The sequence below is a fragment of the Hibiscus syriacus genome, unplaced genomic scaffold (assembly GCF_006381635.1).
Source record: "Hibiscus syriacus cultivar Baekdansim isolate YM2019G1 unplaced genomic scaffold, ASM638163v2 tig00111105_pilon, whole genome shotgun sequence".
In the NCBI taxonomy this organism is placed as follows: Eukaryota; Viridiplantae; Streptophyta; class Magnoliopsida; order Malvales; family Malvaceae; genus Hibiscus; species Hibiscus syriacus.
The window spans coordinates 5,380,353-5,408,253 of record NW_024062987.1 but is presented as its reverse complement, the minus strand read 5'-3'; the positions used below and the strand labels follow the sequence as shown (position 1 = coordinate 5,408,253).

The window sequence follows — 27,901 nt, the reverse complement described above, 5'->3', positions numbered from 1 at the left end:
GAAAAACTAATATTTTTTCAAATCATAAAAAAAACCCTCTAACTTTTGAAAAGTTTGATTTCAATCCTTATATCCATGTTGGTCGACGCCTTTTGTCGTTGTTGTTGCCTTTGATTGAACATATCCTGGACCGCATCTCTACATGATGAACCCATTAATGACTGGACGTTACCCCCATACCCTAAATTTCCAAATTTAAATCCCTAAAATCTTTATAAAAAAATTCAAAATCCCTTTAACATAGGTCGTTTGGGCAGTAACAGTCGGTGGATCGTTTGTTCATTAATAATCTGGTGCCATGCGAAGAGGTGGGAGAGAAGGGCATGGAGGAGAAGGGGCCCTAGGAGTGTGGGGAGTAGGAAGTAGGACCCCAGAGAAAATTAATTATTTTTTAAAATTTATTTTTAAAAATAAAAATAAAATTTTATGATTTTATAAACACGACACAGGTCATTTAATAGAGTTTTTTAAACGGTCATTACGGTCAAAACACTTAAAATGATAACATTTATAAAATTAAACACCGACAAATAAATAATTTAAACACTTAACTGAAAAAAATATATAATATAGAGGCTTATTTTATATTATGCCTTGATTTTATCATTTTTTAAGATAAATTTTTATTACCATTACTTCTAATTTCTGCTTGCTTAGACAAGTTGCTAATTTTTAATTTGCTTTCCAATAAACTTTTTTTAACTTTGTTTCCATACTTTAATAAACCCTTTAACATAAATACGCACCAATGTTTTAGTACTTCAATTAAACTTGTTGCTGTTGTCAATAGCTTTCCTTTTCCTTGGTTGACATCATCAACAGCTTAGGGTTGAGAATCCTTACTAATAAATTGAATTTAAGAAACTCCAAGGAAATAAGCCTGCCTCAAGGATTCGCACGTTTTCTTGTTTTCCAGTGTCGAAGCAAAATTGTAACTTTTGTTTTCTCCAATATCATCCGAAGTGCCTCAGCAGATGACCGACTCAAAAATCAAAATCCCTTTTACGATCACAGCTTAGGAGTTTTTTGAAATCCCAAACTTATTTTTCATGCAGTAAATTTTACGATTCGAGCTTTAAACCTGCTAAATATCATCACGTAGGCTTTGCTTGGTATTGAGAAGATGAGGAATGATGGAAAATTTGTTAATCAAATGGTAAATATTCAAAGTAAGAAACTGCTTATGAATCTCAACAGTTTAATAAACAAATTTTCCACCCATATTTTCATTCATACCAAGTAAAGCCTTAAAAAACCCATGATCTAACAGTGCTAAGCTCTGAGTCTTTGCCCAATGTCAATCGAGCTGGAGTTCATATTCAAACAGAATAAAGAAAATGAAATGAATATAGGCATCAATGGAAAATGATGATATTCTAAATCTGAGATTTTAATCTCATCTTTTATCCTTTGAATTTCGGCAAGTAGGGTTTTTGAAAAGTTCAAAGAAAATTCAATATAAAAAATATAATTTACATATGCAAAGCGACACTCAACATATTAAAATAGTATAATCGTACCAACCTCTTGATCTCCTTATACCATAAGTTCATCTTCAAGAAAGTTGTACTCAAAGATGAATTCAGTCTTGATTCTTTGACACCTGAAAGATATCACACAGTAAAAGTCCATAATAAAAGGAATGACATGTACCCAACACAAGTCTAAATAACAGATGAAATCAATGTACACTAGAAGATGATATGCTTTAAATAACTTAAAAGCTACTGTAATTCCAAGCCAACTTACCATCCATGTTGGTGGTCATCATTTGCTATGTGGAAATCAAAGTATACATAGGTTCCCTGTTCAAATTCATCCATAGCGATTTTTGGCTCCTCATGCCGCTGAAACCATGTGTTGTATTTTCTATGGTATCTCCATGATTGCTTCTTCAGCTCCTTTGCTGCTAGATATTGTTGGTAAGTGTTCTGCACAAAATTTGCCACATTGGAGAACTCACAAACACATTGTATTATGCATGCGAACACGGCGTGTGTGTGTGTGTGTGTGTGAGAGAGAGAGAGAGAGACTTATTTACCTGTTGATGATAAAATGCAAAGAACAGTGTATCAGTGCCAGTGTCGTATCCATCAATGCTCAAGCATTCCCAGAAGGCAGGATTGTTCACGATGGGTGCCTGAACTTGAGGGTAGCTAGCAGGGGTTGCCGTAGGGTGCTTCTGCAAAATACAAGCAAATCGTAACTGTATGAATCTACACAATAGTTATCATCTTTTTGAAAACAAAATATATCATTGGAAATGCCATACTGGAATGTAGTTCCCCGCTCGTTCTGAGTCTTTAGGTTGGGGAAGTTTGTAATATGCAGTCTCGAGCATCTGCAAATTGTATAATTGATCATGCATTCCCCCAGAATTTGTTGAACCACCGAGGTTGTCACTAATGGCACCAAGATCAGAAACACTTCTCCGACCAATAACTCCGAGACCACTAGAAGATTGGTTGTATTGTAAGGGTTGTCCAGGAGAAAGATCAATATCCCGAATGTTTCGAGCAGGTTCTGTCAAAGGGCCTGATACAGCAGCCTGCACAAAGAACAAAACCACTTTCGTTATCTTGATCTCTCAGATTTTTTATTCCATCTAGCAAACAATGTATTTTTTAAACCAAGCACTATTCTGCCCACGTCTTTTGTCTATCTAGTCAAGCCCATGAACAAGCACTTTTAGAAACTAAGCACGTATAGTGGAAAACTTAAGACGGAATACCAATTTGAAGTGTAAAAGTTAATGATGATTATAGTATAAGATTGAAAATGTTTACAAATACAGCCCCACGCCCGACTATAATATGCATAATACATACACAAGATTAGGAAGTATTCCACATACAGGAGAATCAATTGCATATGGAGCTTTCGAATCATCTTCATTCATGAGATTTTTGGCAAGCCCAGAAGTTGGAATAGCTTCAGAACTTGAACCATCAGATAAATTCTGCAATTGTTGTTCCTCAACTTTTGCTATGCCAACATCTGAACATATATTAAGCTCTTAATCAAGAAAAAATATTACATATACATAAAAATATATATGAGAGATTAATGCACGATTATATTTTCTCCAATGATAACTTAAGTAGCAGCTCACAGTCACTGTCCATAAACCACTATGAATGATAACAGGTTTTCTGATATCACCTTTACTATTCCAATATGTATGAATAAAGAACACCAATTGCTCTAGAAAACATATCCTTGTAGAAAAAATACAAGTTATAATCCTTCAAAAAGCTTTTTTTAGAAATTAGTATCAGAAATGAAATAGATTTACTGTGAAACCAGACATGACATGGCAGAGACCAAAATAGTTCCTCCGTGCATGCACTCATAACATTAAATGATATGATATCCTTCAGAAATCCCTCAAAAAGACCTCATATATCAAAAAGATGTAAGGTCCAAAAGAAATTCAAACAAATTGAATCTTACCAGCATCCTTTGAAATATTCGTCACCAATGCCTGCTGACTGGACTGCTGGTGGATGGAGGTTGGTTGCTGCTGTAAGCCGGGAGAAATAACACTATTAAGACCAGGTGTTTGGCCACCGAGTCCCACACCGGATTGGATAGAGAATGATGAGCTTTGAGAATTGAGCTGACAATATAAGATCATAAAAGATTATTTACCATTTCTTTCATGAAAGAAAGCTAACCTCAGTTTCTACCAATGGGCAGTACATACATACAACATACACATGAAATATGAAATGAAAACAAAAATCCAGATTTGAGTTGCACTCTGTTTGTAAGAAGTTTAACAGCATGGAGTAGGCAAAAGAACAGAAGGAATCCATGTATGAATGAGCACCTGCTGCATGAGAGGGCTTTGTTGTTGTGCAGAAAATTGATTATGATTTCCTCCAGCAAGAGGAGGCATGTTGCCAAGCAGGTTGCTATGACCTTGTTGCTGCACTTGCTGGAACCGTTGCAAAAACTTTTCCCTTATATCAGGAGCTATCTCAGTTCTTCCACGAAACTGCCCCTGAAATGCATACATTAGCTACAATATCAAACCTAACACATATGGCACGAATAAAGATCGATAACAAACTAGCATACCAACTCATTTTGATTCTGAAAAGAACTTCCAGGCCTCTGCTGTATGCCCGAAACCATTGAAGGGGAAAAAGCTCTGCTAGATAATCCAGCAAACTCAATAGGATTACCAGAATCAGTAGATGAACTTCCATCCTTAGCCTTGGCTGCTTGAGGCAAGAGCATTCTGTTACTAATAGGTGATGCCAGAGATTGCCCCATGCTACTATTTCCAAGTCTCTCATAAACCCCCAAAATATTTCTTTTGGACATGTCAGACGCTGAAGGGACAACACCAAGGCCTACATTGCCAGAAGCCACACTTCCAGACACAAGGGGGGTACTAGATGAAAGCTGACCGGATAGACCTCCTCTACTAATGCCTCGTACTCCAGTATCGGCAAGGGATGGAGACGGCCTACGTCCTGGGAAGTTTGTGATATCTTCTTCCTTTGTAGAACTAGACAAATTTACAGGAGAAAAAGGATTGGTAGAGGCAGTGCTTTCCAAGACACTTTGAGCAGAAATTGAATCTGGAAGAACTGAAGCACCAGACAGACTCTGAGGTGGAAGATTCAGTGCAGGGGTTGCATGGCTACCAGTTGGTGTTGCTGCAGCAGAAGAATTAACTGCACTAAATTTTGAAGGTGGAATCTTTGCCATATCAGAATTACTATCCTGGGAAGCAGTATCTTCAACATGCTCCAGGGAAGAACTACCCTGTTATCATATCAAAACAAGACCCAATCTTATACATCAAAACCATTCATCAAGCCATCAACTAATGATGAAACAACTTCTTTTGGAAAACTTGACCCATTTTTAAGCATCTGACTGCACCATTAAATATATATATATAAAAACAGATAGAGTGAACACCTACAGGCATTTGAGATGTTGGTGTTGCCAAAGAAATCTTCAAGATTGGAGCACCCTGATAACATGATTTTTTTACAGGTTATTTTTAACGAAAGAGGCTATTTCATGACAATTCTTTTAAAAAATCACATGAATGCACACATGAAAAAATGCCTTATTTAAGTACAAAACAAAACCAACAGGCCTTAATCCCAATATATTTGGGGTCGGCTACAAGAACCAAGACATAAAAATCTACATTGGAACACAGACTCGAATCCTCCTCCAATCATTTCCATCAACCACCATCCCTTCAAGTTCTAATAATTTTATACCAATTGTTATTACCACCTCCACCATCTATTTTGGTCTCTCCTTCAATCTTCAACCCTTCGCCAGGTTAAAGTGCTACATCCTTCTAATAAGTGCACATTCTTGATCTGCATCCTATCACCTATGTGGCCAAACCACTGCAAAGTGCAATGTAAACAGTAAGTTCTTAGGATTTGCATCTCTGCCACAATTATGTTTACTATGTGCTGTTTCTTGTTAGTCTAACATTTTGTACCATTTAGCAAACATATCTGAAAGCCATCCTATAGATTGTCCCCTTCAAAGTCAAAGGTATATTGTGATCATACAAATATCTTGTTGCATTCCTCCATAGCTCCACTTAAGCAAACCCAGGCTTGATCTTATGTTTAACATCTCCATCCATCTGCCCATCTCTTCAAAAAATTGATCTTCAGAACTTAACATTCTACTAAATGTGTCAGTGTTTAATGATACCATCACCTTCTTTGATAACATTAACAACCCCACCATTAAACCAGCAGTCTAAAACCATACTTGCTTCATTTCATTCTTTATCTCTACCAACATGCCATAATTTGAGCACCAGTAACCTATGGTATTAGCTTTCTTGACCGCAAGGAAAAAATGGTTTATATATCTCCTAATCATAGCCTTTGTAGCTCTACTCATTACTTACCCAAAAAAGGTTCTACGATCCAAGATGCTAAATAGAAATCAAGGTTTTGGCTTTTCTTTCATTCCTTCCAACCATTAGCCTGGGAGAACCTTTTCCCATTTGACACAAGGCCGAGCTTCAGTGTGGCACATTGCTTCAAGGCAACAGGCTATTAACCCTTGTCCATTTATCACTACTCCCAGTATTGTTCAAATACAACTTTCAGAAAACAATATGCTAGTAAATAACATGCCTTAGCAAGTAACAATATCACAAGAAAACCAATTTGAATTGCAATTTAAGGCATAATATAAGAATCTGCAAGCATAAAGAAAAGAAACCAAGAAGACTTTACCTTGGAAAGTGGACCAATTGCAACCAGATCTTCAAGAGCCTCCACCTTGTATAGAGGTAATGAGCTGTAGAGCTCATCAACATCACTAAATTCATCAAAGTCGTCCTAAGAAATAATTGGAAAAATATGTAAAAGTGAAAACCCACATGAATGACCAACAAAGGGCATAAAAATAACACACTTACAAAAATAAAGTGTAAACAAATTAGGATAAATCGGAAGGTAACATTAGCACCCAAAAAAACAACTCTGGGGAAAAAATTAAACCTGATTACGTTCCACATAATCATCCAAGAAGTCTTTCACATCATTAACTTGCTCTGGACTCAATTCATCATTGTCCAATAGTCTTAAAATCAATTCTAACTTCATTATATGATCATTGTGTCGTGTAATTGATGTCTCCAAGTGTGTCTGAAGCAAAGAAAACAAGAAAAAAAAGGTTATACCAAAACAAAACATTGGACTTGCATTCATATTTTCTCTTTCAATTCTACCAGTCTAGGAGGTCTTGTCTTTCCTTTCTTCACAGACAGCCCCTCAATCTCAGCTTCAAAACTATCAATCTGGGATTCTAACTCTGAAACCTACTCAAGGAAAGAGTGTATTGTTACATAATAGCTCCAAGATATAACTGAGTTGGTGAATTTAAGTAATATAATAATTACTACAAAACACAAAATATACAAGGAAAGTTCAACAGTAGTGGAAGTTAAAAAAATGATATTTAGTTTATTCAGATAAAAAGGATAGAATGGAAAATATATTATGAGAATAAAAAAAAGTTGCACCATAATGGAGTTGAAGCCATTTTTTACACAGGCAAGAAAAAGGGGTAGAAAGGGTTAAATCCATACCACATTGTTCAGCCAATCCCTTGTCTCTGACTTAGCCTTCTCCTTCGGATCCTGCAATGAAATTGACACATCAAAAATAATTCAAATAGAGCGGACAATTTTAGGACCTCATACAACCAAAACTTTAATTCCATTCAGTGAGGAAGCTTTAAAGGTTTGGAGATTATTAAATAAGCTTGGTAAGTTGAAGAAAAGGAGAGTTTACAAAGAAAAAAGGGAAAAAAGACCATTTATGTCTATTAGTATGGTCAGCAGCAGGAGCCAACTTGATGTTTGACTAGGATGGTTGAATATCATAAAAGGAGAAAGGAGTTCCAAGTACTCAACTAGACTAATTGGAGGTCAATAGCTCAATTAGAACCTAAAAGGTACCAATCAAATTTTATGTTTAGTTCACTAACATATAAAATCTTGATATGAGAGCAACGGTATAAACATACAGCAGGTCCCATGTAGTGGGAAAAAGGCCTAGTTTGAACCATCATTGTCACTTATTCATAGGTAAATAGTTAAAAAAACCAAGGAGCTGTGCAGGAAGCTTACAGTTTTAGGTTGTTGGCCCAAGCCTTCTTTAGAGAATGCTTTTGTCTTAGTCTCCTTCTCACATATCTTAAACCTTTCCATTTCTCGTTCAATTTGCTTCCGAGCATCCACCAATGCCTGCTCATAAGAGGCACTAATCTATGTTGATAAACAACAGAAGCAAAAAGTAATAATATTCAGTTTCAAATCAATTAACACGAGTATATAATGAATGTAAGAATACAGTTTTGTTTATCACTGAAGGAAAAGGTGATACAACAACACCACATAAAGACTATGAGATTACAATAAGAAGGGAAATAAAAAATTACGCAAATTAGCTAATGAAACATGATAAATTAAATAACCAATGCAAACAAATCATTTAAAAGAACTTAAAACTAGTAACTAACTTTCTTATCCTTGATCTCGCTCGATTGAATCCATGTCTTGATCTGCTCCCTATACCTTTGCAGCTTCTTGATTTCCTTCTTCAAGTCAGCCTCAAATTTTTCCTTCTGGTTTGCGTTATCGGTATCATAAACCTAAACCATAAGATAAAAAGAAAAAACAACAATCAACCTTTCACATTCAATTTGCTCCACGGAAAACTAATTACTTGACAAAAATAAATTATTTACATTATTTAACACCTCTTTCTTCCTCTTTTATCAAGATAAATCTGAAAACAAATTGAATCATTAATAAAGAAAAAAATACAAACAAATTCAACATATTTCCAAAAACACTTCAAAAAGTAGCGAGACAATAGTTAATAAATGTTCGCTTCAATTTCATAGGAGCTACAGTTGACTGCCATTGTTTAGAGTCTACTTTCCTGCAATCTCTCGGGAGCCAAACAAAAAAAGAGAACAGAACAGAGAAAGTGACTTATTTGAAATGGTGAAATCTTAATGGTAAACCTTGTTCCAGATGCTATCAAACACATCGACACCTTCCTGGACTTTCTTGAGAACACGATCGATCTCTCCTTGTAGCTTGCGACTAGCTCCCATTTTTGGATCGGAGTGTTTTCAGGGCGATTTAAAGAGAATTTATCATACAGATGATAAAATTAAAAACCCTAGCTGACACTGATTGCTCCATCTTTTGTAGTGTAATTTTGCTTGACGTCAGTGCGATTTAATATCGTTTAGCTCTTTTAGGGCATTTATTTATTTCATTTGGATTGGACTCCATTTCACAATTCAATACGACACCGGATTAGTGGGTGGAAGTTTGAGGATGGAACAGACAAGTTCCCATCAGAACTCAGAAGACGGTAGTAGTTAAATCAGTTTAGCCTTTTCGGGAAAACTAAATCAGTGTTAGAAAAGGGGAAAAAAAAGGATAAAGTACATCAAGGTTATCGGATTATATTTAAATAATCATTTTTATTACTAAATTCTTGAAAGTTTAATATTTTGATTTGTTTTTCTTTCATTATCGATAGAATAAGATCTTTAATGGCTCATTCTAATACTTTATAAATTATTTAAAGTTTGTTGTTTGATTGATCTAACGATGACAAAGGTCAAGAGTGGAAGCTTTTGTGCTTGATCTGTATATTGCATCTCGGGTATGTTTTCATTGTCAACAATGCAGTTTTGACTACTTTTTCTTATCCTTTTATTGTGTTTTTCTTGTTGACAAAAAAATAAATAAATAAATTGAGTGTTTGATTGAATGAAAAAATTAAAAGTTTAGTTGATTTAAAAAAAATATTCCATTTATTTTAGGTTTAATATAAAAATAAATAATCAAGTTATGCTTCGAAAAACGTTTTAATGTTTAAAGAATTTTTCGTTAAAAATAAATGTATAATGTTTTATCAGCTATATTTTAAGTGCTCACCATTTATTTTTTTTTAATTTTTTTAATAAAAAAATATTATTTTTAATTCAAAAAATAAAAAAATTAATTTATTTACAAAAAACCCCATTTTTATAGAAATTATAAAAAAACCTTTAAAAACTAAAATCTTTCATTTCAACCACATTACCAATCGTCGTCGACCATCTCCGGTTACCAATGTCATCATTGAACGGTCACCCACCCATTGATCAATTTTTGTCCATATCGTGACAAAAAATCCCTAAATCTAAAACCTCAAAATCAATCACTAATTCTCAATTTCAATTTCCTAACCCAAACGGTCGCCGACCATCGTCATCGTCGTCGTCGTCTAACGGTTGGATTTTGATCAAAATAGCATGGTGGTCCGAATGGTGACGGTGGTGTGGCTTATGGATGTCGGAATTGGTCGTAATCGATAAAACACGACAACGGTGGCTTAAAAACGACGAACACTATTGTTTTTTTTTAAATATTTTTTTATTTTTTATTTTTGAAAAAATTCTCAAAATTACTAAAACATTATATATGTCACTTAATGTAGAATTTAACGGTTGTTAACTTTTGAAATATTATACATTTATTTCTAACGAAAAATTCTTTAGATACTAAAACGCTTTTCGAAGCATAGTTGTTGCGCTTATTTTTATATTAAGCCTTTGTTTTACATATTTTATCTCTAAATATGATGAAAAAAGATAATATATGAAACACTAATTTTTCAACATGCAATATTATTTTCAAATAAAATTTTACTCATCGATGCAAATTAACACATCTCAAACAAGAAGTATTCGAATACATAACTTACCAAGATAAAAAAAAATCTTAATGAACTTTTTAAGCGACTAAATTATACTTTTAAATTAACTTTTGGTGTGTAAATTTTTTTTTATTAAAAATAGGTGTATAATGTTTTCAACGTTATATTTTTAGGTGTCTAAATCGTAATGGTCGTTATCTGACATGTGTTACACATATAAAATTTCAAAAATATATATATTTAAAAAAATATATGCACTTTTAGGTTCTTAAACTATATCTCAAATTGACTTTTGGTGCCTAAAAGTTTTTCATAAAAAATAGGTGTAACGTTTTCTCTGTTACGCTTTTAGGTAGGGGTGAGAGTTCGATCAAGTTGAATCGAGTAAAAAAATTCGAATTATTCGAGTTGACGAGTCTTATTTCATAACTCGGAGCTGACTTGAAATTATTTCAAGTCGAGTCGAGTTTATAAAATTTGAGTCGAGTCAAATTTTTGAGTTTCTATTTAAATTTAATTACAAATATTTACAATATTATGACATTATTTAATTCCAATTTAAATGGTAATTTATAGTCATATACAATACATATATATTTTTTCGTATTTTCTTCATATGTGATTTACATATATCATACAAAATCGAGGGACTCAATTCAAACTTCGACTCAAATTTGAAAATTAATCTACTAATTACTAAAAATTTTGAGTTATTTGAGTTGCATTTTACAACTTGATTTGAATTTGAAATTTTTTCGAGTTAAGTTTATGAAATTACAACTCGATGTCGATTTGAGTCGAGTCGAAAATATCGATTTTTCGAGTCAAGTTGAGTTTTGTCCACCCTTACTTTTAGGTGTCTACTGTTACATTTTTTAATTTTTTTTATCTTTGTAATGATAAAATATTTTTTTTTAAAAAAACTAAAACCCTCTCCCGTGTCATCCCTCTCCCTATCATCCCCCACCTCCGACGAAGACAAATGGTCATCACCAGCTGGGTTTTATTCCGAGCATAACGAGGAACTCAATGGTGGCAGCCATGTAATGTACGACTAGTTGTAACTGTCGGACTAGTCGAAATCGAAGAAAAACTTAGAAAATGGACAATCCTTCATAGCGCTTTTTCACGACTATTTGTGTAGTTTCACAGTGGTGGGAAACTGAGTTTTGGTCGCTTCGGCAAGACGGTTCTGGAAGTGTCAACAATGATAGTTATGGACCGATGGTGGCTGATCGATAGTGGAATTTTGTTTTTTAATTATAATATTAAATTTTTTAAAATTTTATGTGTGACGTGTCAGAAAAGATCAAATTTAATGTTCATTACGGTTCAGATACTTAAAAGTATAACGTAAACACTTATTTTTAGTGAAAAATTATTTAGACGCCAAAAATCAATTTGAGGTATACTTTTAGCATGTAAAAGTGTATAAAACCTTAAAAACATAGACCGATATACACTTAAAAGTGTAATAGATAACATATTAAAAGTCAATTTAAGATATGATTTGGTCACCTAAAAATGTGTTAATCGATATAAAAACATTTGTGAACTGTTTTAACTTAAAAAAAACTCTCTTAAATGTTAGATGTTCAGATAGAAAAAACGAAAAAAAAACAAAACTGCATCGTGTTGCTGGCAATATCTATACTGGTTATGTAGTTGTTGGCTGTTGCAAGTTTTTCAATTACAAGATCGAATAGATTTTGGTCTGAACCTGAATTACAAGCAGCAGCATTTCTTCACCCTTGTTTTATCCAAATTCTATTGTAAATATCATCAACTTTGCCTTCTCCTTTTGAATTCACATGAAGCTTTAAGGTGACGTTTGGTTCGTTGGAATGTTTATGAGGAAATTAGAATCTGTAAAGGAATTTGAATCTAATTACATATTCTGTTTGATTGGCAGGAAATGGAATTGGAATCCAATTCCATATTTTGTTTGGTTCGCAGACATGTTAGATAAATTTGATTTCAGTAATGTTTAGATAAATTTGATTTCAGTAATGTAAAATGATAGAATTGCCTTTTTTTGCTTTATTTTAGTTTGTTTTACAACTTACATGTAGTAATATATTATAAAAAATTAAAAAATATTAAATTTTCATTTTATTGATTGATTATTTATTTCAATAAATTATAAAAATCATGTTAATAAACATCATAAGTTAAAATCATTGCAATCAAAATATGTTAATAAGTTATCAAAAGATAGAGCAATATTTCGATACATTCCAATCGGAGTATGTTAATTAGTTACAAAAAATATATAACAAAAACTATTTATATTCAATATATGAATTAGAAACCTGACCCGACACGACACAAAATAATAAAAAAATTATTTTTATTCAATAAAAATATTGATTTAATTGAAAAAATATATAGAGAGAGGGGTATTATTATAATTATTTCTAAATATATAAAGTAAAATTATATATTTTTTTCGGGTCGATCCGGGTTTTTCACCCTAAACCCGACCCCGACCCGAATATCACACTTAAAAAACCCGACCCGACCCGAATATCACACTTAAAAAAATCCGACCCGACTTGACCCGAATATCACACTTTAAAAACCCGAACCAACCCGAATATATGAATTAGAAATCCGACCCGAAATAATAAAAAAATATTTTTATTCAATAAAAACAGTAACTTAATTGAAAAAATGTATATATAGATGAGTATTATTGTAATTATTCCTAAATATATAAGGTAAAATTATATATATTTTCGGGTTGGGTATTTTTTACCTTAAACCCGAACTCGACCTGACCCGAATATCACACTTAAAAAAATCGATCGGACTTGACCAAAATAAAGTTTCACCCGACCTGACCCGAATATATGATTTAGAAACCCGACCCGAAATAATAAAAAAATATTTTTATTCAATATATGAATAAGTTACCAAAAAATTGATGATGGTAGTATGGTCAAATTTAAATTCCCTCCAACAAGGGAATTGAATCTCTCATTTGATGTAAAGTTGAAGCCATGAGGGATTCCAATTCCCTTGGAAAACTTGAACCAAACATGGTAAAGTGGTAGAATTAGATTCCAATTCTCCCCAATTCCAAGGGATTTCATCCAACCAAACGCCACCTAAGTACTTTCTCCAATGGAATTCGCATTTTGTCTCCCAAGAGTCACTTGACTTGAGCTTTCTCCGGCACCCGTCTGTAAGTACTTCCCTTGATCCTTGATCCTTGATCCTTGATCCGAAGCTGTAAATGTTGCTGCACCTCGAGCTCTTCGTGCAGACATCTCCGGACTTCGATTTGCATTTGCAGTGCTTCGCTGATTTGTAAACCTCTGGAGTCTGGATTGTTTTATGAACACCAAAATCAGTATATGAAGAACTATATGTATGATTGAAATGAAAAAAAAAAACTATGAAACGCAAGTGCTGTTATTACTTGTTTGTATGCAGTCCAACAGTTAAGTTATTCATTTGAATCCCATTTGCCTCGGACATTTGTTCTGCTGCAGCCATTGCCACCGCACCAATATCCATCGAGTTAAAAAGTTAATCTTCAAAAATTGATGCTACAAAGTCCCTCCATATACATAGAAATCATAGAAAAATTAAATTCATCCATGTCAGACGGATAACATTTACACCCGAATCTGAGTAACATAAGCCGAAAACTTATCGGGACCGAAAGAGGATCACTGTTATCTTACCTGTTCTGTTACTGCCTGCCACTGTTAACTTGTCCATGGGGATTTTTACTGAGCCTGTACTTCTGCGACCAATATGTGAGAATTTACTTAGCAGTGTAAAAGGTTTAGGTTACTGGATTCTAAAAATTTCATGCTTATGCACATAAATTTGATGATTTAGATAAAACTTACCTGAAGGCGACTCTTGAGATGGTATTAAGTAAGGCCTGGAATCCTCTTTAATTTCATTACTGGATGTCGATTCACAACGCACGTACATTTTGCTGAGCATCTACTCGAATGCAGGATCTCTAGAGAGAATAACATTCTATTTTACCATTAAGATCACTTGATGGGTACGTAAAGGATTTAAATATAAGTTTTTTTCTTTTATTTATTAAATAATGGAGCTAAGATCTGTCCCTCATACATCTTTTTACCACTTGTTCAGCTTAATTCATGTTGATGGAATTTTTAAATGATTTTTCTTTTTCTTATTCGTTTCAGTTGTTAATCCGCTATTAAAAATGGGGAAGAACGATGCTTTTCCTTGGAGATTTTTTGGTGCCAAAGGAATACGTCCCATAATTCATCTGCTACACCAAGTTTGGTACTTTGCTCAACTAGACTATTTTTCTTCGTAACATATTTGGATACGAGTATAAAAATATAATTCTTTAAATCTGTAAAAGAAATTAAACATTAATTTTACCAATACTCGACTATGTAAAGTTTGGAAAACAGGTATGAAACACAGATAATGGTGGATTAACCATAGTTGATGTCCTAGGAAACAGTTAACCGGGTGCTTTAAGTTCAATACTCTCTGATTGTTGCTTTTACAATGTTGTTTGAGGCAGAACCACTGTTTTTTTCTGTTGCAGCCTCTCCGGTTGCAATGGTTCTGGTTCCGATGGATTTTTCCATCGGACGTGATACAAAATTCTTCAAGTTGTCAACGGTTTCAGGGTAGATGTATTCTCGTCGGATCCCATCAAGGCCGATGCTGTACATGCAACGATCGGATTCCATGACATCTTTTTCGTGTGCTTGGACTCGGACGACTCTCTACGTCTTCTCTTTTTGACATCATCTATTGACCTTTCAAAAGTTTTCTGTATCTACATCTCCCTCGATTTGAACAAAGACACGTACCGCGCAATCTTGCAGCACAGATCGATTCAGTGACGGAAAAGTCTCAACTCACTTCGATCACCATGTCCATAACCGGTATTTACATGGAACAAGCGTTATATATATATATATATATATGTTGCCAATGTACAATACTTTAAAGGGACTTTGAAGACCTATTTACTTTTAGCGTCAGGGCCGGTCCAATGAGTTTTAATACCCTGGACGAAATAATAATTTTATGCCCCGTATAGTAGACAAAACATAAATAATTTTTTAAAACAAAAATGTAATAGAAATTATAGTCAAAAATACTAATACAAACCAAAAACCTACAAGGCTACAAATATCACCTAAAACGATGTCTTCGTGCATTTTTTGAAGCAAAAATCTCTATAATTTACGGTAATCAAGACTTTGCAAAAACCTACAACGAGAAACGTTCATCACTCCGATGTTATCCTTATCGAGCAGTGAAATTTTAAAGCATATAGTAAAAAAGTCCCTTTAACATTGTCACATGAATGCTTCTTCGTTTAATTCGGTACTTATTTAACCTATTTGATCCAATAAGCGAAATACAATTACCAAGTTAAACCAAGTAGTCAAATAAAAGGGCAATTTGAACCTAAATTTTGGTATGGAAGGTAGTGAAAGGCTGGTTACGCCCCGACATCTACAGATATTCCTTTGAGCCTGTTTCTGCATTTGATGGGTAAGTTTGTTTATTCATAAAAATATCATCTCCAAGTTGAGCTCCATTTGCCTGCCTGGATGCACCAGAATCTTTGTTTTATGACTGCAGGACGGGAATTAAAGAAGGCGTGGAGTGGTTAGTGGAGGTAATGGAGAGAAGCAAGAGAACTGAAATGTTGAGAAATCGTGCAGGTGTGGCCGGTCCTTACTCCTTAGAGCTTTAGAGGGGTGAAAATATACCAGGTTAAAGTTGGCTTTTCCCTGCTCTTGTAGCTTTCTGTCAAATAAACTCTAAGTTCACGTTAGATTTTATCGTTGATTAAAAGTTGATCGATTTTTACTAATTATTAGTTGATTTACCCAGACAAAACTTTATATTTCTTAAGTAAAGTAAGAGATTCAAATTCTAACATTGTGAATGAAGTAAATTAAATTAGAATGATCACTCCATGATAGACTTTTGTGGTACTCGATCTAAATAAGTCGATAAATGAACCAAATACCGTCTGATTATACCATAAAAGTTGAGAAAGAATTCAATGTGAAAGGTTCTAGCATTATTAGCATTATTGTTCTCCAATGATACATTTTGGCATTTGCATTATTGTTCTCCAATGGAACTCTCAAGAACAAATACATTCAAGGATATCCCTTGGAAGCATCATTTTTAGACTGAAAACACCATAATCCGGACAAGTAAATTACAACCAACATATCAAAATGACAAGCATACGAGCATTTATAATATCTGATTCAGATTAGTTAAAAAGTAGTATCGATGGATTTCATACTGATTGCTTCCGTGCAGCAGCATCTGCAGTGTTAGCCTTCCTTAACTGCCAAAGAACAAAACCCATGCTTCATTAACTGCAAATTGTGGAAAAGCTTGAAAATTTGAGAAATCAAAGTTAAAAATGTATCAGAAATGAGGGCTTTAGGCCTAGACTTGAACAAAATCTTGTGGCGAATAACCCCAATAACATCGAGCTCTTGATGAAGAAGCGACGTCACTCCGATCAACGCCCATGCCCTTGGTTTTCTTCAGCACCACCATGGGTTTCTTCAGCTCCACTTTCGACCCCGTTAGTTCATGATACCCGATCGTAAAAGTGTAGCTCCCCTGCAGTATTTCTCTTTTAAAAGTTCCTAAAACTGTAAATAACCCAGAGCGAAAACAAAAACAAAAAGAACCCAGGAAGAAGGGCGGCAAAGCTGTCCAATTTGGAGATCTTAGGGAGGATCTTGGAAAGAAGGCTGCGATTCAATCACGCCCTGTAATTCGATTATTTCTCATTCTGGGCATTTCTCACAACTACACTTCACCTGAATCTGTATTTTTTTTATTAAAAAAAGATAAAATCGCCTCAGAGTCCAAAAATGCCTTCTAATATACTATTTTAACAAACTTTTTTTTAGATTTGCCAAAATGACCAGCAAAATCGCAATGCGAAATAAAAATCACAACGCGATATCCAGAATCGCAAATCAGTTCCCAGAATCGCAACGCGATTATGAAGAATCGCAATACGATAATACAAATTCGCATTGCGATTTTCCATAATCGCAACGCGAATATGAAAATCGCAACGCGAACATATAAATCGCAACGCGATTCTATAAATCGCAACGCGATTCTGACTATCGCAACGAGTATCCGTAAAATCGCAACGCGTATCCGTAAATCGCAACGACAATACGTAAAATCGCAACACGTATCCGTAAATCGCAACGAGAATATGTAAATCGCAACGCGTATCTTTAAATCGCAACGAGAATACGTAATCGCAATGTGTATCCGTAAATCGCAATGATAATACGTAAAATCGCAATGCGTATCCGTAAATCGCAACGCGATTTTTAAAGCACCATTATAATCGCTACGCGTATTTTATTTTCAAATTCCAAACATGAATATTAATTATCGGAACACTGAACCGTCCACAGTATATCCCGTAATCGCAACTCATAACCTAAAGCCTAAAAAAAATCACAACTCAGTCCCATCTCCATCTCTCACTCTCTACGGCGAAATTCGTCCCCATCTCCGAAGATTTTCGTCCCCATCTCCGGCGAAATCCCTCACAACCATTCACGGTCATAAATCCCTCACAATCATTCAGAAATGGAAAATCAACCTCCGAGGGTTAGTTTTTTTAATTATTTTTATTTTGAAATTTTTGCATTATTTTAGGTTTTTCATATTGAAATTGATGATAAGTTTACTGGTAATTTCAATAATAGATTAACCATTTCACTTAGATTTCTTATTAAATTCATTCGATTGCTGCCAATACTGCTAAACTGTTTAGTCTTTAACCCTGTGAAGTTAGTATTTGTCTTTGTTTTGTCTTTTGGTTGAAGTAATGCAATCCATTAAAGTTTCAATTTGTAGAAGAAGAATAGTTTCTAAACTTAAAATCGCAACATAAAAATTAAAATCGCAACAAATTGCGATTTTTCATTTCGCGTTGCGATTCTCTCGTTGCGATTTTCATTTCGCATTGCGATAGTCATTTCTGCGTTGCGATTTTCATTTCAACCAAAAGACAAAACAGTGTTGCAAATTTTAGTTTCAAGAATAAACTACTACTCTTTATGTTTATTGTTTTTGGTATATCTTCACAGTGTAGTTTTTGATATATCTAACTTGGTATGTTTATTGTTTTTGTACAAAAAAATTTCGGCTTCATTGACATTAAGGAATAAAGTTAGCCTAGCCACTACAATTGCTTCGAAGCTTTCACATGCACAAAGAAAATTGTTTGAGGAAACCTGCTTCGGGCCATGGCTGATAGTACAGCATCCGGGTGGAGATGCTAATTTGACCCATTTGTGGCTTCAGACCATGACTAGCGATCTACCCGACAGTATACAACGTGGTGAGGAAGAGATATGGTTTCATTTTCCACCGGCGTATACTTGTTTTGGGCGGAAGGAGTTCTGCTTAATCACTGGTCTACGATTCGGACACGATGATATAGGCCGGTACACTCGTCATATCACCCGCCCATCATGGTTATCCCGGGTTTTTCCTGATGAGTCAATAGAGAAGCCGAGCTTACACGTCGAAGACCTGAAGAAATTGTTTAATAAGAAAGATGGTTTTACTCGGATGAATGACGTCGATGTTGTCCGAGTATGCCTTCTAGTACTTTTGTATTCAGGCTTTTTAGGCAGAGAGGCCAGACAACCTATTCCTCAGGAGCTAATATTATTGGTAGAGGACCTAAATGCATGGAATCTGTTTCTATGGGGTTCGTATATATGGAAAGCTACCTGGACTAAGTTGTCGTCTGCCTTTGATGACCGCAAAAGTTTGTGTGGCGATGGGTCGAAATACACTTTTTCAGGCTTTGTTTGGGCCTTTAAGGTAAGAACTTCTATATAATGTTTTCAAAATTATAATTAATTATTTAACAATTACTAATGTTTGTTATTATATTGTTTGTAGATTTGGATATTCGAGGCTTTCCCCAGTATGCGGACATATGCATTAAAAACTTCAAATGATATTCCTAGGGCTATTTCCTGGAAGAGGAAACGTCTGTTGGATTGGGAAGACTTAATACCATATGCGACAATAAATAATGTAAGTTAACACAAATACTATCATATATAAACAAGTTATTAATAGTAGACGTTTAACTTTGTTTGAGTTTTTATATTTTTAGGAGGCCAACACTCCATTACAGAGACTGACACCCACGGAGGCTGAGCTTGCCACTGATTGGTGGCAAGCTAGTCAGCGTTTTTTTGATGGCACGAATGATGAGCAACCTCCACTTCCTCCACTTCGAGAGTCATCACCTCACCCAGAGCCATCACCTGATCGACCCGACTATACACCTCTACAATGAGAGCCATCACCTATCCCGTCACATCATCGAGCCTCTTCTCCACCATCACCTCATGATAGGCGACCGGCAAAGATGCCACGACTTCTATCTCCCTGTTCTCCACCTCCACCTCAATGGGATGAGTCAAGGGAGTTACGTGATGAGGTCAATGCCTTGCGTGAGGAGATTTGTACTCTACGCGATAACGAATGGTGCATGGCGTGTGGAGGTGTCTACTTTACGTGGTGAGGTTGTCGCTCTACGTGAGATGGTAGTATCGTTGCAGAATGAGGTTCATACTCTACGCAACGAGGTAAGTTTAAGATTTTTCATATTTAACTTGATGATAAATTTACTCGTAATTTCACTTAGATTAACCATTTCACTTAGATTGCTTAGTGAATTTATTCGGTTGCTGCCAATACTGCTAAACTGTTTATTCTTTAACACTGTGAAGTTAGTATTTGTCTTTGTTTTCACTGTTTAAATATCATGTCTGTTTATTTACTGATTTTTGTATTTAATTATTTAGCGGCCCGATAAGGTGGATGCTTTACGTCAGGTTTTTCTTGCACGACGGAGTTCACGCATCAGACGGCGTGCACGTGCTATTAACTCTCCGTACACCCCAATAGTGCAAAGACACCGCAAGAAGAAGCCCGACTCGCCTGTCATCCCTCAAGAGTCCACTCCTATCGTTGAAGAGGCCCCTATCATTCCTCGAGAGTCCCCTCCCACCGTTCAAGAGGCCACTGTCATCGTTGAAGAGGTCCCTCCCACCATTCAAGAGCCCGATTCACATGGCGTCATATGTAAGATTCTTGATAAACCCTCTGACGTGCCGGACATGATGGATGAGAGTTGGCTCTCGTATGAGTTACCGGCCAGTACCATTCCGGTATCTGAAGTGGAGAGGAGACAACTACCGGACACAATTCTGGATAACACCCTTTGGGCTAAGACCGCAGTTGATTTTTATCTACATGAGCGGAGCCAGGGGTGTTTCACTGACATATGCAAGCTCAACGATGATATCTATTTATTGCTTGATCGGTCTTGGTGGGGCGTATTATTAGGGGTCGAAGAGAATGGCTATTTCGATGGAGGGGTAAGTCTTATATTTAATTTAATTATTTTTAAAAAAAATTTATGTAAGTCACTAATATATGTCTTTTTTTGTAAAACAGCATATCGATGTGTGGGTGTCACGTCTTCTAATAATTAGGAAACTTAAGAAAAATAAAAGAAATACACGATATACAATTATGCCGACGTCTTTTAACGCCGTTCACTTGAAGAATCAACGAGATGAATCATTTGCGTTGGCCAATGAACAAGCTAAACTTTATCCTGCATGGTGGGAGGTCGATAAGGTTAGTATTTATTTTAGATTGAGTTTAAAGGTATTCATAAATAAGTGCGCAAATGAATGAATTATTACTTATGATTGTAGGTGTTTATCCCTGTTTTGGAAAGTAAACATTGGCTTCTCGTCGTGCTTCAGCTCCCATCCCTTAAGGCAATAGTATATGACAGCATGATAAATTACATATCATTGGCTGGTTTAAGAGATATTATTAAGGGATGGAGCTCTCATTTGGCTAAATTCTTGGATGCGATAAATTATTGGACTTGTTCTGGAAACAAGAAGCCAAAGAAGCTCAATATTACAGTTAGCAGAGACGATACCGCACCACAACAAACGAAGGAAGCCAGAGGGGATTGTGGTCCTCTCGTATGCATGTGCTTGGAGCGTTTGACGACAGGAAGTACACATTTTCTACCTCCCACTGATAGAGATAGAGGTGTAGTAGGCTTGTGGTTTCGGCATTTTATGGCTAGAGAGATATATGCGAGACGCTGCCTACCTGCATCCGCATTATGAAAGTGTCCATAAACAATTTGTAAGTCAAATGCAAGTGTTGTTAAACATATTTACTCTTTTTGGTTTGAAAATGTTTGGTTAAGTAGCTAGAATTCAATAATTTGCTGTTTGTAGGTTTTAGATGTGTAGAAAGTATGTTGATTCAATGTTTGGTTTCTGCAGGTTAATCCTGAAGTGAGCTGCGTAGAATTCAATAATTTGCTGTTGTAGTTTTAGATGTGTAGAAAGTATTGTTGATTCAATGTTTGGTTTCTGCAGGTTAATCCTGAAGTGAGCTGCGTGAAATGGATGTATGGGTGCAAAAGTTGATCATTATTTTTTTGATGTTTAATGATTTGTAAAAGATGATTTGTAAATGTTGATTTGTTAATTGATGTGTACATACTATTTGTGCTTGTTAATTGATTGAAATGTAATAGTTGATTTGTTGATTTCAATCTGCATTATGTTGAATGCAAAACAGATTATCGCAACGCGGAAATGAAAATCGCAATGCGAAATGAAAATCGCAATGCGAAATGAAAATCTTTGCGATTTTCATTTTCGCATTGCGATTAACTCGTTGCGATTTTCATTTCGCATTGTGATTTTCATTTCGCATTGCGATTTTCATTTCACATTGCGATTCTCTCGTTGCGATAGTCATTTCTGCGTTGCGATAGTCAATTTTGCATTGCGATAGTCAAATGAATGTCTAATAAGTGATAACAACTGAACTTATCATAGCAATGTTCAAACTCAAGTTACTAATACATGCCTAATTGAAAATGTTAAAAGTTCACATAATTACACATAATACAACGTTTGCATTAAAAATCACCTAAGTTACCAGTCCCAAAAGGAGCCGGTTGTGATTGGGATTTTGATGAGGATCCATTTTGGTAGAGGAAAAGAACAAATCGCAATGCGAAATGAAAATCGCAACGAGTGAATCGCAATGCGAAAATGAAAATCGCAACGCGAAACTAATTTCGCATTGCGATTTTCATTTCGCATTGCGATTCTCTAGTTACGATAGTCATTTTCGCGTTGCGATAATCAATTCCGCATTGCGATAGTCAAATGAATGTCTAATAAGTGATAACAACTGAACTTATCATAGCAATGTTCAAACTCAAGTTACTAATAATGCCTAAACTGAAAATGTTAAAAGTTCACACATAATATACACAATACAACGTTTGCATTTAAAAATCACCTAAGTTAACAGTCCCAAAAGGTGAAGCCGGTTGTGATTGGGATTTTGATGAGGATCCATATTTTGGTAGAGGAAAAGATGATTGTGATGGCACTGGTGATCCACATGTCAACCTTGTATGTCCACTTTCCTTGCACTGACTACATGTCGATCTCTTCTTCTCTTCACCCTTAGACGGTATACGATCGTGACTTTTTGGTCGGCCAGGTAGCCTTCTGTCCATGACTGGTGGCAAAATGTTTGTAAGTCATCTGGTATGTCCCACTCAGAAGGGATTGAATAGGGTAGACAATCTCGCATAAGTCTGTCGATACTTCTGTAGTGTAGCAATCCATAGCGTATGCGCTTGAATCATTGGTTTAGATGAAGAAACTTTTATAACATGGCCACACGGATAACAGATGTTTGCCATTTCATACAACTACATGTCTTTGCATTTAGATCGACAAGCCCATTTAAGTTATTATCCAGTACTTCAAACAAAGTGTTTGACAAGGTTCAACTCTCCATGACGTTGACTTCACAACACGTTTCGTTATCTTTTTTCTGTCCATGGTGTAACACGATGTTCCAATGTTCCTGTAAATTTAAATAAATAATACTTAGTAAAATATATGAAGTTACGAATTTAAAGAAATAATGTCTGCATGGTTTCTTTCTTGTAGTACCACTGTTGAATAGAGGCTCGAAAAAACTCCATTAACATAGTAAGGGTAATTTCCGGGATGACGACTTAGAGCGTTGATTGATTCTGCATTAGACGTCATGAAACCATATCTTGCTCCAGTTGATGTACTCTTGACCATCTTTCAAACCCGACATCTTCTAGTGTTTGAGCACACTGAGGCAAAACACGTCTTAAACAGTTTATATGCTTATTAAAATCCACTTCCCGATAAGCTTTTACAGCCTTCCAGTATGTCCATTTATGATTTTTTATACCAGCAGACCTTGATTTTAGATTTCTATACAAATGAACACCACAAAGTCCATGAAAATCATCTGGGAAACACCTTCTAACAGCGTTGTCAATTGAGTTTGCCTTATCGGATATGATTTTCAGATTGCTAATAGGACCTATGCAATCCCTAAGATGCCCCATAAACCATGTCTATGAATCAGAGGTTTCAGATTTGCCAACCCTGTAAACTATTGACAGTATCCCATTGTTAGCATCCATGGCTACTGCTAATAAGTTTACTCCAAGGTATCGACCTTTTAAATGTGCTCCGTCAACTATAATAACTGGGCGCATGCAATTAATAAACGAACGAATCTACAAAATCATATACACAAGAAATATAATCATTTAAATGTGAAATGCATGTAACTAACAAAAATGAGTCAACAAAATTATATTGATTTACTAACCGCAGCACCAATGGCGATAAACATCAACTCAAATCGTCCATCTCTATCTGTTTTGATATGAGTTACCGACCCAGAATTTTTCAGCTTTAAATTGTGACAATAAGCCGGCAGTTGGGCAAACAATGCTTCTGGCGACCCCCTCAACAATTCCAAGGCATAACATTTGGCTCTCCAAGCTTGAGAATATGAGATACTAATCTTGAACCGAGCATTCATGTCAGTCATAATTTCATGTCCCCTATATACCCTACCATTCAAAAACATTAACTCAGCCAGAAAACCACCCAACACCTTTTTGTTTGCCTGTATATGGTGAGGAAAAACTTGGGTTCTTGAACATGTATGTTTATCAATAAAAGTCCTAACTTGAAACCATTTCGCAATCTTTATCATCTTTGCAATCATACGCCACATACAGTTTTTGTCAATCATACACCTTGTTTCGAAACGATCTTTGCTTGATTTGTTAACTTTTAGTTGATAGCCATCTTCCACACATTTCGTATACAAAGCTATCTTCAAGTCTTCCTTTGTATCAAAACAATCATCTTTCTTGATACGAATATTTTTTGTGTAACAATCAACTGCTATCTTTACCAACTCTTCTTCCGGTATCTGAAGTAATTCTGGCATATTCCAGTTATACTCCCGTGGCATTTCTTCGGGGACTTTTCTTTGGGTATTTCTTCTTCTTTTTCTTCTTCAGTGTTATAGAATTACAGAATGGATGTTCAACATGTTCGTTTACAGTCGTAACTTCCTCCTCATTATCATCAACAACATCTTCCTCGGCAACAGTTGTTTCATCATCAAAATTCAGGTATTAACCAATATCAAAATCATTACACGCAGGGTCTGTTTCTTCTTCTGAAAAATAATCAAAATCCGAGTATTGACCAAGATCAAAGTCTGGGTATTGACCAATATCAAATTTCGAATACTGACTAGTACTCATAATTTTTTCTGTTGGCTCATCATCGTCTAACTGGTCAATACGAAAACCGGAATTTGGTGCTGAAAATTGATTGGGATTTGGATTAGGAAAGGTTGTGGGTTTGAGATGTTTTGGTATTGGAAATGTGTGAAACAATATTGCTTGGTGATGAAATTATGGTGGAACCATTAAATTTGAGCACCATAAACTGGGGTCGAAAAACTTAGTTGATTACTACCCGCTACTGACCAAACTTCACTACTTCTAGGTTCAACAACATGCAATGTAACATCATCACTTGAAACACTAATGTAAGCAATGAATCGTTCAACATCTTCATTGTCGGTTAACAAATAAACTTTACCATTTCTCTGATAAGATAGCCTAAATCCACTTAGGGGCTCTAAATTCAATTTATTTGCAACACGTAACATTAGAGTTTCATAAGTTAACTTTTTTAATGACAATTTTAGTTGAAGATTCATGGGTAAAGGCATATATTGTAAAACACCATGAACATTCTCCCATGACTCTCCAAAACACAAATCTATCCAAACATGATCAACATTAGATGATTTTATTATTGTAAATTAATTTACTAAACAAACGTGTTGCGAAACTAAAATTTGTTGCCAGATGGGGAAGGATGTCGTTGGATATAGGAATGGATGTCGCCGGAAAGAGTGATAGATGGAGATGGAATGAGTTGCGATTTAGGGATTTAGGTTATGAGTTGCTGCTGCTGCGTAGTTATATACCCAAAACATTTGTGTTGCGAAATTAAAACCTGTTGCGAATTCAGAAATCGAGTTGCGAATTTAAAATTCAGTATTGCGATAGTCAGAATGTCGTTGCGATTTACAGATTCGCATTGCGATTTACGTATTCGCATTGCGATTTACGTATTCGCATTGCGATTTACGGATACGCATTGCGATTTACGTATTCTCGTTGCGATTTACGGATACGCGTTGCGATTTACGGATACGCGTTGTGATTTTACGGATACTCGTTGCGATAGTCAGAATCGCGTTGCGATTTTAATATTCGCGTTGCGATTATGGAAAATCGCAATGCGAATTTGTACTATCGCGTTGCGATTCTGGGAACTGATTTGCGATTCTGGAGATCGCATTGCGATTTTTATTTCGCATTGCGATTTTTTTTGTCATTTTGGCAAATCCAAAAAAAGTTGGTTAAAATCGTATATTATAAGGCATTTTTTGTCACTGAGGCGATTTTCTCTTAAAAAAATAGTAACAAATCCGTTGAGTTTCTCCCCAGTGATGCTCCCTCAAACATGCTGCCTTGGGTTGTCGTACATCTGACATATGTATTGGGCCGGCCCTGTTTAGCGTTATATTAAACATGATTGAAAAAAGCCCAAATTCAGCTTACCTTCAACATGGCCATAATCCCTCGATGCTTCAACAACTATTACCCTACGACTGCTCTGAGTGTATTTATAGACACAAAGCTGCTGGAAGACGATCTCTAATTTCATAACGTGCCATTCATCGGTGTTATCATTGGTATCGTAAGACATGATTGGCTTTCGCCTTCCGACGGCAACCTGATCAGTAGTTGTGTAGCTGCCGTTGCGTGTATAGCCACTATACGCAGCCATTGCCTAGCTTAAGATTTGCTCTTCCTTTTACTTTGAAACTACTGGAATGTTTCCTTATAAAAAAATGTTGGGATTGAAGCTCCCTTTACATAGAAAAAATTATATAAACAATAGAAATTGTTCTCTTTTATCTTTGAAGTGATAAATTCCATTTCAAATTCTTTAATCTATCATATTCGAATTCGTGTATTCTCATTTCTTTACCAATTTCTTTTTTCGTACTTGGAGAAACTACAAAGATCATATTCTCATGTTATATTGACTTTATCTATCATTGAGAAAATTGCCTAAAGAATCAAATTCTGTTGATATTTTGTATAATGACATCCATCTGTCTCGTGAAATATGCAATCTCTTGGTAACAATTCAAACACTTTAAGCTAATTGCTTTCGATAAAATTACTGGGATGATTTCTCTAAACAGCCTCCCAACAATCCCAGAAATAAGATGCCACTCACCTGCTCTGGATCACACTTATGTATGGTGGTGAGGCTTGAAGCATTTGTGGACGTGGAGAATTTGGCTTCTCGAAGGGTTGTTGAAAAGGCAGGTTTCAAAAGGAAGGGTTGTTAAGGAAACATGCATTTCTTAAAGGCCAATTAAGAGATTTGGTTTTATATAGGTTTTTTGTCCACTGATTTTCCGGCTGGGTGTCATAGCTATTAGCTAAGCCGTAAGAGCTTCCTCTATCAAAACACCATTAGACTTGTAATGTCATGAATATTCCCTCCTATGTTTTGATGTCCAGTATGTGTGTATATATTGTATTAACTTCTTAAGTTGTGAGTTTGATTATTGTGTTAAAAAAATCAAATAAGAGAAAAATATAAAAAAATATTTAATTTATAACATGTGTAGAAATTTAACTAATCATACCCTAAATCCTCAACTCATATATGTAGGGTAAGATCCGTTTGCACTAGATAAAACTTATAAGTTTTACACTAATTTATAACCATTATATTTAAATAAATAAATAGCTTAGATTTAATTAAAATTTATAATCTATAAATAAATATCTTTTAACTCACAGTAAAATAATATCTTTTTTACCCCAAATTCAAAAATCTTAAATCATAAACCCTAAAATCTTGAATCTCAATCATAAAACCTCAAATGTTAAACCATAAACTCAAATATTAAACCCTCAACTCTAATTCTTAAACCTTAACCATGATAAGAAAAAGAATATTATTTTACTGTAAAATAAGTTTTACACTAAGGGGGTGTTTGAATGGGGGAATGTGGGATCCCATGGGAATGGAATCCACATTCCCCCGTTTGGTTAGCTGGGAATCTCATTCTTGGTA

At 35.2% G+C, this 27,901-nt stretch overlaps 1 protein-coding gene and 1 pseudogene across 3 annotated transcripts; both read right to left on the bottom strand.

The window, feature by feature from the left end:
- Nucleotides 1–1,374: 1,374 nt before the first annotated feature.
- On the bottom strand, nt 1,375–8,783 carry LOC120154038 (general negative regulator of transcription subunit 3-like). 3 transcript variants are annotated; one of them, XM_039165895.1, is made up of 17 exons: nt 8,545–8,774; nt 8,263–8,303; nt 8,035–8,166; nt 7,643–7,780; nt 7,100–7,150; nt 6,740–6,829; nt 6,510–6,656; nt 6,243–6,347; nt 4,943–4,993; nt 4,084–4,779; nt 3,833–4,006; nt 3,454–3,619; nt 2,855–2,997; nt 2,273–2,548; nt 2,042–2,182; nt 1,750–1,931; nt 1,375–1,603 (listed from the first exon to the last, which is right to left on the bottom strand). In XM_039165895.1, exons 4-17 carry the CDS (start codon nt 7,721–7,723, stop codon nt 1,537–1,539), a joined length of 2,370 nt encoding a protein of 789 aa, XP_039021826.1. In that variant the 5' UTR covers nt 7,724–7,780; nt 8,035–8,166; nt 8,263–8,303; nt 8,545–8,774; the 3' UTR covers nt 1,375–1,536. The 3 variants fall into 3 exon arrangements, with proteins under 3 accessions (XP_039021826.1, XP_039021824.1, XP_039021825.1); XM_039165893.1 differs by lacking the exon at nt 8,263–8,303 and having other exon boundaries at nt 8,545–8,783; XM_039165894.1 differs by lacking the exon at nt 8,263–8,303 and having other exon boundaries at nt 7,643–7,759; nt 8,545–8,783.
- Nucleotides 8,784–16,561: 7,778 nt separating this feature from the next.
- LOC120153758 lies at nt 16,562–26,590 on the bottom strand (annotated as a pseudogene).
- Nucleotides 26,591–27,901: the final 1,311 nt, after the last annotated feature.

Coding starts and splice junctions, on each gene's coding strand:
- LOC120154038 (XM_039165893.1), bottom strand. CDS start 8,637: ATGGGAGCTAGTCGCAAGCTACAAGGAGAGATCGATCGTGTTCTCAAG. Junction 6,348..6,509: donor ATTATGTGGAACGTAATCAG/GTTTAATTTTTT, acceptor ATTATTTCTTAG/GACGACTTTGATGAATTTAG. Junction 4,994..6,242: donor CAATTGGTCCACTTTCCAAG/GTAAAGTCTTCT, acceptor TCATGTTATCAG/GGTGCTCCAATCTTGAAGAT.